The following is a 16,690-nucleotide window of genomic DNA, read 5'->3' on the forward strand; positions in this document are numbered from 1 at the left end:
CCCAGCCTGCGGCGTACCTTGTCCCCCCAGAACCAGGCTGGGCAACCAAAATCAATCAGGGGTTCCCCAGCAGTCCCCAGGCAGGAAAAGTCAGAGCAGTTCAGCCATGACTGAATCATATCACGGCAGCTTTCAAGTTTGAGGAACACACAGGGGGATCCACTCCCTGACCACCTCCCTTGGGCAGCCTGGGCAAACCAAGGGGACCTTGGATCCACCATGAGCTCAGAGCAGCACCAGTGCAGCCTGAGAGCCACAAAGCCTGGGGCCAGGTGTGGGGACCCCTGAGACCACCATAGCTCAGGGGCTTTAGTAATTCTTCCATTACTGAACGAGACTGGAAGATGCTCGCAGCCAGCCCCACAGCCAGCTTGACCACGCACCGAGCTCAGCCTGGTGCTGCTGGGGGCTGCAGGCCACTTCCCAGGATCGCCGCCCCGCGGCCGTGCCGTGGGAACCCGCTGCAGAGCCCCGCAGACCTGGGCTCGAGGTTTTTGACACTTCCTTCCATTCTGCACCCAGGTTTCCGGAGTTTATCAGCCCCAAACAATGCATCCCTTGCAAAGCACCTTTTCCAGCTAGATAGGGCCCCGGCAGGCGGGCTGGCCGGGGCGACACGCAGCCGGAGCACGTTTCCTGCCATTGTCCAGAGAGGCTCCGCTGCGCTCGGGGACAAAAGGCAGCAGCGGAGCTTGTCCGAGGACTCCCAGCAGTCCCGGTCACAATATGCTCTTAAAACAACCACCTCCCAGCCCAGCCAAGGGAAGGAGGGGAGCAGGGAGGCACACTGGGCACGACGGTGTTAAAAGGGCCAACGAAATGAGCCCCTCTGAAATGCTCCTAGAGAAGAAAAAAAAGCAACAAGCACCCTGATGGATGCTGGGGCGATGCCGCCAGGGCCATTGGGTGCAGGTAGCATCAGTGCTTGGCAGCTCGGTGCTGCTGCCGGAGGGGATCCGTAGGGGAATTGTACATCAGTGTCCTGCCCCAGAAATCCGGGAGGGTTTCATCAAACTAGTCCAAAGGTACAGCCCAATAAAAGTCCCTCCAAAGCGTAGGCTGGGGGATGGCAGTGGCCCAAAACACCACGCACGTGGTGGCCCGGCACCATGCCCAGCTGCCCTGCCTGCTGCAGCTGCCAGGCAGCCTGGGTCCCTCCGCAGGCAGCCAGAGAGGCAGGGCAATGGGAGCAGGCAGGGGCTGCCCCAGGAGGGCACAGGGGCAGGGGTTAAGTCACCGGCCAGACAGAGCTGGAAGTGGGAGCATCGGGAGGTCCAGCAGCCACGCTGCCCTTGCTGCCAACACAGGCCGATCCGGTCCCTGCTCCAAAAAAACCCCAGTCTCATCTACACCAGTGCAGTTTAATCCAGGAGGAGCTCAGTTTACCTCTGCTGAAAAACATCCAGCCCCATCAGCTCCCAGGCTGCACGCACAGCGGCACTGTGAAACTTCTTTCCAGGAGACTCATCACTGGCAGCCTTAACGGGACACTCTCACCAGGCACTTACACAGCCACCACCCCCCTTGCATCTGCACCGGGCTGTGCAGGTGTCCATTCTTGATAGGATCTGGGAGCAGGTCTGAACCCCCCAGCCCACAACTGCTGGCATCAGCCTCCACAAGAGTTTGCACAGCAAAGCCTCCTGCACAGCAGCCCCATCTGACCAGCCTGTCAGACTTGTAAGGGCTCTGACCAGTCGGCTGGGGACTCTGAGCCCAGAAATGCTCCAGGGAACAGCATCAGAGGTGGCTTTTCAAGCGGCAGAAGTCTGGCAGGAAGAGGCTTGAACCCACCATGGGTTTAATCCCATCATGCTGCCATGCTTGGTGGCATGCAGGGCTCTGTACCAGCCTCCTCTGCCAAGGAGCCAGCGGCCACGGAGCAGCGTGTAATGTGGTCCTGCGCTCTGCAAGGTGGTCTCGAGCAGCATGACATGGTCCTGAGCCATGCAACGAGGTCCTGAGCTGCGCAACATGACCCTGAGCAATGCAACGAGGTCCTGAGCCAAGCAATACAGCCCTGAGTAGAGCAGTACCCACAGCCACTGGCAGAGAGCAAGCCTGGTCGGGCAGAGCAGGGTGCTGGGCCAGCACCGCAGGACAGGAAGGCAGGCAGCCGCGCTCAGCACCCAGCCAGGCTTCACCAGGGGTGGACGGGGCGAGCAGCACTGCTCAGGCACTACCTTTGCAATGGCACATTGTTTCCTGCTAAAGTACAGCCAAACCAAGCTCTGTGCCGGGGGGCACGGGGAGCACCCCAGGCTGCTGGGCTTGTGAGCGCAGGCCAGCCCCCCGCAGAGCCCCTGCTGCACAGCCCCCCACTGCTCCCCCTTTCTGCATGTCAGAGTCAGAAATCGCTGCTAACCTTAACCTTCTTCTGAGACAGGCCCTCTGCAACGGTCAGAGCCCTGCAGGAGGCTGGCCAGGGCAGAAAGCCACACTGCTCCTGGCATCCCCGAGGTCACTGGGGACTCTTTGTCACTAGAGCCTGGCTTTCTCCTGTCCCTGCCACTGCAAACAGCTCTTTGCAAGCGCAGACACCTGGGTGCACCTCTGCCTCCACCCATCCAGCAGACAGTAGCTCTCCAGGATATGGCATCCCACAGGGTCTGGACACACTGGTGGGAGATGCCCACCTGCAGCACCAGCACACTGGCTCTGGGTGACAACCCCTGGCTGCTAAGCATCTCCCAGGGCTCAGTGCCAGTGGCAAGGACCTTCCTGGCCCCTCAGGTGCCAGCTTTGCCATGGCCATGGAGAGAGGGGCCACGTGTCAGGGCAACTTCACCCCAGGAGCTCCCCCAACACCACAGCCAAGCAGAAGCCAGATGCCCACAGACCAGCGCCGGCTCACATACCTTCCTCTGCCCCAAAAACAGCAGGGTGAGCTGATGGATGGAGCCACCGTTTTTGACGAGCTCTTTCTTGAGGGTCCTGGGGGAAGGCAGGGCCCAGTGGCCCTTGGTGCCCTGGCTGTCCGAGCAGTTGAGGGTGGTGTCAGAGGTGAAGCAGTGGCTCTTGGCCTCCTGCAGCAAGCTGCCCTCACTGTGGGTCCGGCGCCGCAGGGAGCTCTGCACGCTCAGCGTGTAGACGGGCTGACAGCCCGATGTCTCAATCATGCTGCTGCGCTTTGCCTCGTTCCTCTCTAAGTAGTGCTCAGTGCTGTCCTCCTCCTCATCCTCCTCATCCTCATCTTCCTCATCATCATCTTCCTCATCATCCTCACCATCTGTGGTGCTGCCAGCCATACCCACCACGCTGTGGCTGAAGGTGCTGTCGAGTCGCAGCTCAGGGATGACAAAGGCTGGCAGGGAGCTGGGCTGCTCCTCTCCCTTCTCGGTGGTCACTGGCTGCTTTTTGGCCAGCAGAGGACCCTGGGTGGCTCCCAGAGTATCCCAGGGCTCAGCCGGTGCTGGTGCCTCTGCGGCTGGAGCAGCATCACCTACTGCTGCCTTCCCGTCCTCTGAGTGCATCTGCCCAGACTTCTCAGCGTCCGTCTCCAGCATCTGCCCAGAGAGAAGATAAAGAAGGATGAAGGCAGAAGAACCCCAAATCTCTCACAGGCCACCTTCCTGGGGAGCCTTTCCACTCCTAACCCCCCACACCCCAACCCTAACACAAGGCTGGCACCAACTTGTACAGCCCTAACAGTGCTCCGCTGGGGTGGGACAGCATTGTCCTCATGTCTCCCAGTGATGGCAGTTTGCTCATCACCCCCACAGCGCCCAGTCCTGGTCCTGATTCCTGGAGGACCAGGTTTCCCCACTAGCAGCAAACTGGTGGCTATAGGGCAGGAGTGGGATGAGGCCACCCAGCTCCCACCCCCAGCACCAGCAGCACCGGTGGGTTTGGAGAAACCAGGGGGCCGGTGGTGGGTGGCTCAGCCCCACAGCACAGCTGGTGCAGACAGGCTCGGCTCCAGCTGCAGAGGCAGAGCCGGTAACATCATCCTTACCCCTGTGGCTCCACTGTCCCCCTGGGAGCAGCCAGGGGGGCTCAGCCCTGCAGAGATCTTCCCCAGGGTTGGCAGGGCAGCAGAGAAAACCAGCAGCTCTCATCCGGCAGCTCCAGCCCCTCCTGCACCGCGCTATTAAATGCCGAAGGGAAGCGCTGGGCTCTGCTCATCTGCAGATTGCCCAGGCTGAGCCTGGCTGCAGCCACGAGCACCTCAGCCTCCCTGACTGGGTGCCGCAGCCGTGGGGCTCCCCACAGCCACCCCCCTGTGCCCTGCAAAACCACAACTACTCCTACCAGCCCCTTTCAGTCTTCTAAGCTTTCAGGGTTATTTTTTGCAGCTTTCCTCTGCAGCTGGGAAAGACCCAAGCAAGCTCTGCCCTTTCAAAGGGAAAAGCCAGGAGTAAGTAATTCAAGGGAAAAAACCTCCATTTTTTTCATGAGCAGGGGGAGCCTGCAATAAGCCCCCCTTGCCAGAGCTGGGTCCTCTTTTCCATGTGATTTTCCTTTTGCATGGAGCCCATCTAAGCCAAAGGGCAAAAAACAGCTCAGTAGGGGAGAAGGACCAAAGGAGAGAAAAATCCTCCCTCCAGGAAGCAGCTTCCACCTATGCAGACCCTGCAGGGCTGGGGCAGGGGTTACTATACAGGACCAGCCCTGGGTAACAAGTCACCCAGAAAAAAATGTCACCATATCCCCAATTAATATCCAAGCATTTTCACGAGCCCAATGGCAACCAGAAAGCCGGAGTTAACACCACCACCACCCCTGTATGAATTAAGCTGACTTCAGCTTCACAAAGAGCAGCAGCCACAGGAATCAGCCCATCCAGCCTCACACCCCAGCAGGAAGAGGCACCCAACGGAGCAGACAGAGGCTGTATCCCTGCAGTGGTCCCAGCTCGTGACAACAGACCCCTGCAAGCTATCCCCTGGGACAGCCAACCTGCTGCTCAACACCTCCTTACCCTGCAGAGCTGCTGCACGCGGGTAATAACCCGCCACTGGCTATCACCAGGGAGCTGTAGGCAGATGCCAGGCTCCAAAAGCTGCTGTCAGCCCCAGGAAATGTCCTGGAGGTGTTTGAGCCCCAGCTTTGGCACCATCTGCTCTGCACAGAGAGGATGGCACAGAGATCACGCGGTACCCAGCAGCATCTGCAGGCACCTGTCTGAGCTAGCAGGTCCAACAAGCCGGACGGATTCCCAAAAAGATGCTTGATTTCAGCGCCACAGCCAGCTGCCTCCTGGGCAGTGTGCAGAGGAGCTCACCCATATCTGCCTGCGCCTTGTCCTTTTTTATCACCCAAAAGGGCCCCCTTTACACCTGTGAGCACGGAGAGGAGCTGCTCTGCCCCCTCCCAGTCTGGCTCACCACAGGCAGGGATTTCACTTCACCTGAACTGCCCCAGTGAGCCTGAAAACTAAAATTCAGAGATCTTCATGTCCTCAGAGCCATCTGTGCCATCTGCCCCGTCCCTGAAACAGCTGGATTTGGTGGGAGGCACAAAGGAAATGCTTGGTTTCCCCCATCCTTGAGGCTGTTTCACTCCCCAAAAGGTGATTTCTTGTAAAAAGGAAATGTTTCCAGGCTTGCCGTGCGAGGATGCTATTTGCACCAGTGCGCGTTTTAATTATGCTGTTTATGTCTTATATGTATTACAATCACTGTCATCATTATTTCATGAAATAATTAGAGGGCAAACCCACGCAGCCCTCAATTCACTCCCTCCAAAGCCCTTCCCCCGCCGCCCCCAGTAGCTCCCTATCTGCCCAGTCCTTCTGCTTAATATTGCTGGTTGGCCACATCAGATAAGGCCCTTGAAGGAAATGAACAGGCTCCTTTAGAATGAGAGTCATTTAGGGATTAAATTAAATCCCCGCGCTAATTCAATCAGAGACTCTGCTGCTCCTCAGTGGCACGGGAGGGCATGAGCAGCAGCCTCACCACCGAGCGAGGTTTCCATCTAGGGTTGAAAGTATCGCCGGGGCTGTGAAATCCCGTCCTCACAGAAATTAGAGCTCTGCTAAATGTCAGCTGATGGCGAGGGAAAGACGGGGAAGGAAAGTGGCAGTAATGCCATCACAGCCGGCCAACAAGCCTGACCGCTGCTGGAGGCACCAGGGACTTCAGCAGCACGAAGCCAAGGGCCACCTCACTGCGCCAAGCTGACTTGGGCCAGCAAGGACAGGGATGTGACCAGGTGTCCTTCTCACCATCATCGTGGCCAAGGGGCTGCTGGAGGAGGCAGCAGATGGAGGCGGTGCTGATGCTGTCTGAGCAGGGAGGTGCTGTCCCTCCACCTCAATGACTCATCCAAAGCATCCCATGGTCTCGCTGCAGCATGGGTCCTTGGCCAGCAGCAGTAGCTCAGGAGCCAGCGGCCAACATCTGGACCTCTCCATCCTCAACACCTTGTTCTTACTGCTCTCAACATCTGGGTCTCCTTGCTCTCAACATCTGGGTGTCCCTATCCTCAGTATGCAGGTTTCCCTGTTCTCAGCATCTGCATCTTCCCATCCTCAACACCTGGGTCTCCCTGCCCTCAACATGTTGGTCTTCCCATTCCCAACACCGGGGTTCCCCTGTCCTGAGCTGGGAAGGCCTGGGGGCTTTACTACATCATCCCTGGAGGACCTCACACTTCCCTGTTTCAGTTTCTCTCTCAGACTAAGCAGCCAAGGCAGCATGTCCCAAGCAGGAGAAGGGAAAGCAGAAGAAAGAGCTGCCTCCAAGCCCCAGGATAGCTATCATCAGGGGTAGTTTTAGGGAGGGAGGATGCAAGGTCTGCGATCAGAGCAACAGCAATACAGTCCCTAATATTGATTTCCCCATTGAACAAGCCTCAGCACATCCCAAAAAAGCCAAACATTGCCCTGCCTGCTCTAGCATCCTCAGTGTCTGCACCTGTAACCTGCTGCCTGGACTCCCTCTGCCTTTGGGCATCACTCACTGAGTCAAAAGTTTTCTTCAAACCAAGACAGGGGAGAAGTACTGCAAACCCTCTGCTCTTCTATCTGTAATCTGATCAGTTTTCTTCTAGTTGCTGCTAGCAACCAGAACCATTCGTGTTTGCCAGCAGAGCAAATTTCAGTGAACAGATGTGGGTTTGTTAGCGTGGCCTCAACTTCTCCAGCAATTCTTTAAATAACGTGCCCTTTCTGGTGGCCCGCAGCCGGGACCTTCCAGCTGGGAAAACACCAGCCACAGAGACGGCACAGCTGTGGGCTGACACCTGCACTGGTCTCCCCTGGTGCTGCCAGCTCTCATGCTGCCAGAAGTGTGGGGAGCTGTGGCATTCCCTTAAATCCCCAGCTCTGGGAGGTCAGGGATTTTTTTGAGGCTCTCAGTTTCTCATTTAGCTATTTCTGCTCCTCGCAGTCACGGAGCCACTGTGGCTCAGGTAACACCTGGACACAAGAAAATTCAATTCAGCCTTTACCTGGCTCCCGATGTGGATGCTCAGGTTTTGCAATGCACATCTTTCTCTTGCGTTAACACTGGTGAAGAGGAGTCTAAATGTGCCTGGGAGATCTGCCCTGCTACCCAGGCAGCTCCTGAGCCAAAATCAGGGACTGGCAAAAGCAAGAAAGTCCCTGCATGTAACAGACTGTTGGACATCAAGATGAGCAGGAGAGTGAAGGACACGCTGCTCCGACTGCACACTCATCCCAGGAGGGGTTAATGGACCTCTCGAGATACTGCTGGATACTGCTCTCATGGGCTCTCCCAGACCACAGCAGCCACATCCTCCGTGCATCCCAATGGAGGAACCTCTCTGGCTCCGGCTGCCCTTAAATCTACCTTTGCTCAAAGGTGCCTTACCTGTCCCCAAAAGCATCTAACTCCATGGGAATGAGTGCAAGTCCCTTTCCAGGGGGATTTCGGGGAGGATGCAGCCAGCTTCACTACTGGCAGTGTGTTCCCTGTGCAGAGATAACACCCTCCCCAGGGTAGACGGGATGCAGGGATAAACAGCATCTACATCACTCAGGGAAACATCAGTGTTTTCAAAGTAGGGTTTTCCTGAAGTGGAAGAAAAAAATTACAGTTTTGGTTCTTAGCATGGGACAAACTGTGCCTAGATCCATCAGATCAGGAACTTCTAACTTGTCCTGTGAAATGCTAAATTTCACATAAATGAAACTATGGATGGTGGTCACCTTGAGGCTTAAAAAGTGGCCACTAAGAAAGCACAGAGGATCGGGCTGAGAGGAAGAAAATATAGCCAGAAACACAAAGCAGAACTATCAAAACTTGAGAAAATTTTCGTGGGAGTCATTTTGAAAGTGTTCACAAGGACCATCCCCGAGCAGCTCCGCTCCTTGCCCTCCTTGAGCTGTGGTGGCTCTGTGGGGCTGGCTGGAGCCCAGGGCTCATTGCACAGCAGGGTTTTCTACCCATTCCCTGCTTCATTACTGAATCGATGAATAATTGATACAAGCAATTAGTGTAACAGCAAATGCAAGTGCAGATGTATAAACCCAAACAGCAAGATCCAACAATGCATTGGAGCAGGGTGGCAAGGGTGGATATATGCCTCCAGTGAGACACCTGTGGGGGTGTAAAACTTCATACCACCCAAAAAAAACCTGTACTGGAAACATCTCTGAGCCCTGGAAGGAGAAGTCGTCCTCTGCCTTGAGGAAATGATCCCGTATCAGCTGTCTGCACTAATCCCACTACCCCGTTACTGTCACCCCCAACTGATGGCTCTGCAAAGGGGGCCTGACCGGGGTAGCGCCCAGCCCTGACGCTGCAGTGCCCACACTGCGCCTCTCCCCAGAGCTGCTCTGCTGCCTGCAACACAGTGGTGAACAGGAGCCAGCGCTTAACTGGGGGCAACAGCCTTGTCCAGAGCTAGCCCAACACATAGCTTGCACCCCATGTTTTGGTGCGACCACCTGCCAAAAGTGTCAGCAAACAACCTAGGACAACCCTGCCCCTCCACCCCCCCACCCCCCCCACCCCCCGCACACTTTAGCCAAGCAGCTGGAGTTAGCCGAGACTTGCTACCACCGCAGCACCGAGCTGCCAGTCCTGAACCGCAGCTGCCCCGGCTGTCCCAGCTCTGGACCCCAACCTGTCCCCTGGCCGCTGCCCTCCATACCCACCACGGCTACCAACACACACAGCTTGGATTTCAGTGGTAAGGGCTGAAGCTGCTGGCTGGTCCCCAGTACCAGTAAACGGAGGGCAGCCAAAATGCCAGTAAATGGAGGGCAGCTGTGAAAGTCCTGGAGCAGAAAGCCCACGTTCTCAGCCCCCTGAAATGCTGCTCCGGCAGTGAGAGCCAGCCAGCGCGGATGGCACAGCCGTACACAGAGCCAGACTTGCAAGGGAACCCCAAAAAGTCCCCATCGCTACAAATGCCCCTTCACTCCCCCTGGATGCTCTCCGTTACCAACCCTTCAAGCCCAGCCTGGCAGCAATGAAGCCAGGCAGGAGCCACAGGTTCCCCAGGAGGCAGCAGGCACAGCCCAGCGCAGGGGTGCAAGGGGACCGGCACAGGGAGCTGAGCAGATGCCTTTCATTTAAAAGGACATCAGTGTTCCCGAAGGCACCGTGCTGCTTCCTCAACCTGTGGCCGGATCCTGCCCAGCGAAGGGTACAGCTTTGAAAGCAAAACCTACCAAATGTGGGCTCCCAGTTGCATCCCAGCTGCAGGGGCCAAGCAAGCGGCATCTCCTCCGGCAGCCCCAGCCCCGACATGTGCCCGCAGCCACGGCTGAGCAGATGCGAGCGCAGTGCCTGGCTCTGCCTCTGCAGTTATTAATGTCCGTTTCAAGCGGCAGCTGAAGCCGCCCCAGACTCTCCCAGACACCACTCCCGCGTCCCCCTCGTGCTATTTACAGCTCCGCTAGCAATCCCTGGAGGTACTATTACCTGCTGATAAATGTGGACAACCGCTCTGCCTTCAGGAAGAGTTATGTATCACACCGAAACCCAACACATTTGCTGTTGCAGCTCCCCTTCTCCTGCCCCCGAGTGACACCAAGCCACAGACCGATTCTGATGCTTCCTGTTAAATCAAACTCTGCTGCAGGTTCGCAGTTGGATTTTTTCCCAAACTACTTTTTCTGGAAAAGAAGTGGGAGATGCTCTGCAGCGTGGCGCTCTGCCCTCTGCACTGCAATCCCCTATGAGCGGCTCTACCCTAATGGGCAGGAATAGGGAGCATCTACCTACCTAGAGTACGGTCCCCATCCAGGGGTCAGCCCACGCATGACCATCTGCCCTTCTCTCCTGCAAAGGCCAGTGCCCTCTCCTGACACCCCCATACACACCAGCTGGGGACCCGACTGCCTTGGCTGGATGCTTCTCCTCCTGGTATTACATTTTGTTGACCAAGACAGGCAAGTTGCCCTGATGGCTACAGGGAGAGCGCAGTGGCGTGTGTGCGCACAGCTGCTGCCACAGCCATTTGCCAGTAGTTATCTGCACCATGGCCATCATTTACTGATGGGTCTCACTGCCACGGTCCCAGCCTGTGCTTGGCTCTTCTCCAGCACAGACTTCAGGCGCACACATGTCCCCCTGCTCCCAGCCAGCTGCAGGCTCATGGATATTTCTGGGGTGGAGCAGGGGAAATGTGCTGCCTCCTTCACCTTGCAGGTAGCCACAGCTTTGCAGTGGTACAGGAAATATAAAATCTCACTGAACATGGAGCTGAACTCAGCTACACGATGCCATCACCGACAGCAGCAACGTGGCACAGCCACTCCAGCAGCTGTGGTCAGCACCTATCCTGCCTGCACGGTCAAAGGGAGCTGGGCCTGATGGGTTTTGTGCCTGATTCCTTCATAAGGCCACTTGGCTGGCTGCAGGGCTGTGGGACATGGGCACACAGCCCAGGGATGTCACCACACTGTAGGTGCCCAGCTGCCCCTGAGCCTCAGAGCACCCCCAGCCTGGGGTCCCTGGCCCCTTTCAGACAGGAATGAGCCCAGCCGCCATCCAAACCTGCACACACACACCGCACCATGTCTGTCATTTTGACGATACAGCACCAGTTTGCCCAAGCTGGGCACTAGCTACGGCCTGCAGCCTCGTTGACCGAGGTAACCTGCCTCCGCAGGGTGAGTGCGGTGGGACTTGGTGCTGGAGGCTAGTGAGATAACGTCTAGGGCATAAATATCCCCGGCAGTAAAAAAAGCAGAGAGGTGGGAAAGGGGGAGGAAGGCGGGGATCCTGTCATTGGCATTCAGCCCACAACCCTCAGCATCCTTTCCCTGCCAGGGTGGCACAAGGCTGATCAGCAGGGGAATCTCTCTGCAGTGTTATCAGCAGGGGCAGAGCACTCTCCACTGTGCAGAATGAGGGAGGTGATAGCAGGATCCTGAGCTGATGCATTCATTCACCGCAGAGCCATTGGGAAAGACTCATCCCAAAATCACTTATAACAGGACCATGATGTCGGTGCTGGAATCAATCGCTGCTGCCGGCACAGATCACAGTAAGGAAACAACCCCTGAGAGAACAGGACGTGGCAGAGCAGCTCTGCCTGCAGCTGGCACCAACAGGGCCATGGCCAGTCACACACAGAACAGAGGAGTCCCAAACAGTACCAAAAACAACACCAGCGACTCCAAAGCCAAACGTAACCCTCCTGCAATCATGCCATGTCACTCCATCAGGAAAGTGCTTGTTACAGGGCAGGATGCCAAGCCTCGTGGAGGGCCAGGGGACCCCACGGGGACAGGATGAAACCATCCCAACCCCACACCACTCTGGGCACCACCACCCAGAGCTCCCCGGCATTTCAAACACATCCTTTGGCTTTGCAAAGATATCAGGGTTCGAGTAACTTTTGCAATCAATTACTTGAGCTTGGCTTCAGAGTCTTGCCCAACCACATGCACGCAGCCCTCCACCACGCCAGAAGGGAAGAGCATCGGCAGGTACCCAAAACAGTAGTTATTTGGGCATGGGAGAGGAGCGCTCCAGCTAAGCAGACAGGGCCAGCCCTGCTTGGCACGGGCAGTGTCTCCCCTTCGCAGGCAGCGCTGCGCCAAAGCACTTCCAGCGCCTTCATTAAATCATAGCAGCGCTGGCTTAAACCACTTCGTCTGTGCCTTTGGCCACCCTGTGCAAGTGATCTCAACACCACTCACCCCCCCTGGGCTGCCAGCGCTGCTCATGTCAGCATGCTTGCTCTTACCAGCCCTTCTGGGATTCACAAGAAACATCTTCAAGGGTTTAAAAATGTCTCTGGCTGTGATAAAAGTGTCAGTGGCTGCTCGCACCCCTGCTACCCCACTGTGCCTTTCTGCTCGGGATGGATGCAGGAAAGATCACTGGTGTCAGTGGATGTGGCCGGGAGAACATCACACAGTGCCTGAGAAACAGGAGCTAGTGTTTGCCGGAGGGGAAAGGTCTGCTTTCCTAATGGCTTTGGAGTTCAGCTAGGCAAATGGACAAATAAAACTGGAGCTGTGGCTCTCAGCTGGCCCATCTGCTCCACTGTCCCTCCCTGCTCGCTCCCGGTACACACGTGCCTCGGGAGCCTGGGAGCCAGCAGCACTGGGGCCAAGTGAGCGGCTCTCCAGGGCTGGCAGCCCCCAGCACCTCCAGTCCACCTGAGCCAGCATCAAGACCCAGCAGGGCTGGAAACTGAGCTTGATGGAGCCAGGGCTCAGTGCCAGGGGAGATGCTAAAAAGCCCAGTACCCCAACCCAGCATCCCATCCAGCCCCACACAAATGCCAGGCGAACCCTCGCCTCCCCAGGCTTTGTGCTGTGTCCCTGTGCTTAGGACTGCAAGCCAACTGATGTGCAAGAGGGGACTGACAGGGTGAAAGATCAGCCCCAGGACCCCTCAGCACTCATCCAGGCTCACCTGCACCGCAGGGAATTGGCAGTCAGGCTACTGCATAGAGTCCTTTAATTTATAAAGGGACATTTGAGACACGCTTTGAAGGGAACTGTAAAATACACACACACAGCCTTTGATGCCCTGGTTGCATGTGGGACTTGTTCCTGTGAAAAAGGGCTACACACCCAGCAAGAATACAGCTCAGGATCGGTCAGTCTGGGGTAGCACAAACTGTATCAACTTCTTTTATGTTTGCAGCCTGCTTCACACCTACTGCTATCTCTTCAACTCCTGTCCCAGCTGAGTTAAAGTCAACACACTATCCTTTTCTCAGCCCGTTGAGCGTCCAGGGAGAGACCCACATACCACCATGCTCTGAGCTCGCCGACATGGATTCAAAGGTCCCATTCACTCTGATATCACGGGAACCTCTGGCAGGGACAGTTTCCTCCAGATATTTAAGCCGACAGAGCTGAGCAGGAGCCTCATCCCCAAAGGGACAGCATCTCCAGTCCCACAGCTCCCGAATTCACAGCATTACTGAAGCAGCCTTTGGCTGCCCTCAGAAACAAGTTTTTCCAGCCCAGGGTAAGAGCTGGACTGTGCTCGCCAGCATGGAACAACACACTTATTTGCTTTACTTTTGTAACCTGGCTCATAAATACTGCCAGCTGATGCTTTAACCCTATTGGGGCAGAATAAACCTCACCATTTTCTCCTCCGTTTGAGCACCCTGAGAGCACGAGCAAGGCGCTGGGAGGGTGTGTGGCCAGGGTCAGGCTGGCCCTCCAGGTGCTGGTGTGATGTGCTTAGCCCTGCCCCGTCTCTCGTGTTGGCACCATGGAAGAAAAGTAGGCTCTGATGGAGGTCCAGGTTTCCTGCACCCTTAACCATGCCCTGTCCTGTCTGCTCCACAGCAGCAGGTGAGCAGGACCCTCTGGAGCAGAGCTGGCACTGACGGGGCAGCAGGTTGCCAGCCCAAAATGGAAGGACTTTGGACCTAAAACAAAGCAAGAAGGAGCAAATTTCTTCCCTCCTTCCCCATCAAACAGTCAAACACACTCTGACTACACTGCCACTGAGTGAAGCACCCCAGTCAGACAGACAGAGATCCACCCCACTTGTCCCCAGCCTCGTTACAAGCACCTTGTCCCCAGGTGCTTGTCACAGCCAGCCAATGCCAGCAGCCCCTTGGCTGTGCCAGCACGAGCATGTATGTCGCCACCATCCAAAGGAGACAACCCAGTGTAAAGAGAAAGGGTGTTGCTGAAGGCAGCGAGGTGCCCTGCAGGGAACAGTGATTGCAGAGGGACACGGGTGCGCAGCAGGGTGGGTGCCTGGGGCACAGCAGGGTGCTCAGGGCGAGGAAGAGGAGGCAGGGCATGGGACAGGAGAGGGATCACCCACGCTCAACCTTCCCCACACTGCAGGTGCCCAGGCCAGTGCCCGGGGGGAGTGTGGCCGCCCCTCTGCCTGCAGATCCTCCGCAGAGCCCTCCCCCACCACCGCTTCGGCCCTGGTTTCAATCATCCCTCGATTACACACTGTTTGCTTTTGTTGACAGCACATTTACTTGCACTTGTCAAGTGCGCTGTAAATAGTGAGAGAAACAGCCCTGCCCTTCCTGACCAGAGGAACGGCCAGGAAGGGGCCAGCCAGTCCCTCCCAGCGGCTCATTCCCAGCACCGGAGCCAGCGCTGCCAGGAAGGGCCAGGGTGCAGGATCAGTCCACGCCTGCTCACACCGTCAGCAGCCATGGCAGAGAGACTGGTGGCCGGGCTTTGAAAAGTGCTGAGGATCCACCACCTCCCTTGGGAAACAAGGGGAGCACCCATCCTGGACTCCCATGGCCCAAAGTCCACACCACCAAGTGTCCATAATTATTTAGCTTAAGGATAATCTACATCTTTCAGATACAGCCAGCCATCATCTCCGAGGTAATCTCAGGTCACGGAGTCAGAGGGAAGAGTAATCAGCCGTTCTGAGTGTGGAAGACACAAAGAAACAAGCAGTGAGAATCAGATGGTCATAGCAGGTTTGTTACAAGCAGGGTGTTGTGCCACTAATCTTTTCCTTGGCAGCCAAACCAGCTGGAGCAGCTCCAGCCCCTGGTGCCTCATCCTTGCCCCTGCTCTGCAGTTTGCCATCTCTTCAATAGCGTTAATGCAATTCATCGCAGGGCCAGGCTAGAAACAGGACCAGTGCAGCAATGCAAGGTTAAAAACCATGCTCTGCACAGATGGTCATTACTTGGCCCAAGGAGGCAGCCTCACTAACCCGATTAATTCATAAAGCTGCTCTCACTATAATCACATTGCCGCTGCTGTGATTCCTCACCAGCCCCAGCCCACCTCCAGGCTCCACGCCTCCCCATTTAGCGATGTTTGTCACCGAGCTGGGTCACCCTGGTGATGTGTTTTACAGATCCTTGCTCAGTACAGCCAAGGGGCAGGGAACAGCCTCTCAAGGCAGACCCAAACCTGAGGACAAGAGTGGGGAAGGTTCTGCAGAGGGAGGAAATATCCACAGAACAACCCCTGAGACCTGCTGCAGCTGGCAGGACAGGTTCATCACTTAGTGAAGTTCAGCCAGGTCTTATAGTGGCAGCAGAAAAGCCACTGGAGCCCCACTTCCATCATGTCAAGCAAGCTGGACCACACCGCCAGCCACAGTTATTCCCAGAGCTCCTCCTGCACCGACTCTGTCAGGAAAAGCTCATTGGGAGCATGGCTGGACCATCACAGCTGTATCCTTCATGGATATCTCTCCCTTCATCTCCAGAAGTGGATGCAGCATGTACCATATACTTGTCTGTCCCAGAAACTAGCAGCTTTGCTCTAAAACCAGCTGCTCTGAAAGCAGCAGTGTGACAACATGGGCCCCAGAGAGCGTGCATCCTCCAGGCTTGACACCATCCTCCCAGGAAACGTTGCTGGAGGCAGTGGCAGCTCTGCAGAGCCATGTCCCTGAGCCAGAAGGACACTCCTGCCCTTAGTGCTGCCCTGCCTGGGGATGGCTCAGGGGACCTTGAAAAACAAGAGGTACCACCCCAAAATTTGTCTGATTTCCCACAGCTCCAAAAAGTTGGCACCACACAACTTTTCTCCATCAGTTTGGCCAGTCCAGCCCCTCCTCTCCAGATGCACCCATCCTTCTGGGGATCCTCTGCCCCACTGCATCTGTCTGTTCGGGGAAGGACTGAGGGACAGCATTAACAGCAGTATTAACATGTTGCAGGGAGAGCTGTTCCCAGCTCACACTCTGGCACGGCAGCCACAGAGGCTGCTGAGGAGCTGCCTGCTGCTCAGACAGTGTCCCTTTTTGCAGCTCCAGTGCACAGCTGGCACATGGTGCATCTCTGCCTGGCACTGAGGCTGTGCTGGCCCTTCGCTCCTGTCACACAGCAAAGCCAGATACCCTCAGCTGGGCTCTGGCCGAAGAGAGATGTGCTGCCACTTGCCAAGCTGGAGCAGTTTTAAAGGCTTTGCAAATCAGGTTCCTGCTTGGAGCTGAAATTAACCATGCCAAGGCTGGTCTTTTCAGCTTCATTTGCCTGTGCAGAGAGCACAGACACTGTTCTGTTTCCTTAAATAGCCCTAGCATCAAATGACTTGTAAGCAACAAGCAAAGCTAATGGATCACTTCTTCCTTCCAAAAAGCAACTGATTTTCCCAGCTCCTGCCCCCTGCTGCACTGGCATCCCCAGAGACATCTGCCCTGACTAACCAGCTGCCGTGCAGACTGGTTATAGCAGCCCCAGCTGCAGCTCACCCATGTCAGGCTTCTGTCTCCAGCCTGGCCTCACTGGTGCAGCTGCCCACTCTGCTCTGAGCTTGCATCCTCACCTGTCCGCTCTGGAGCTGCAGCCTCACACCTGGCTGCTCTCCCTTCCCTACGCTGTTCCTTCTTGCATTTCAGAATCA

The 16,690-nt window shown here is 56.3% G+C and overlaps 1 protein-coding gene across 8 annotated transcripts in view; it reads right to left on the minus strand.

Annotated features, from left to right (window-relative positions):
* The window catches only part of RGS3 (regulator of G protein signaling 3), an 85,210-nt gene that overhangs the window by 7,501 nt on the left and 61,019 nt on the right, over positions 1–16,690 (minus strand). For 6 of the 8 annotated variants that reach the window (XR_008733891.1, XM_055720766.1, XM_055720767.1 and 3 more), the window contains one exon: positions 2,859–3,506. Coding sequence is in view for 7 of the 8 variants with exons in the window: in XM_055720766.1 (XP_055576741.1) it covers positions 2,859–3,506 (648 nt within the window). In the remaining variant the exon portion in view is untranslated. Of the gene's footprint in view, positions 1–2,858; positions 3,507–3,955; positions 4,204–9,839; positions 9,943–16,690 lie in introns of those variants that run through there. The other 2 variants (XM_055720772.1, XM_055720771.1) reach the window with 2 other exon arrangements.

Source organism: Falco cherrug, chromosome 9 (assembly GCF_023634085.1).
Source record: "Falco cherrug isolate bFalChe1 chromosome 9, bFalChe1.pri, whole genome shotgun sequence".
Taxonomy (NCBI): domain Eukaryota; kingdom Metazoa; phylum Chordata; class Aves; order Falconiformes; family Falconidae; genus Falco; species Falco cherrug.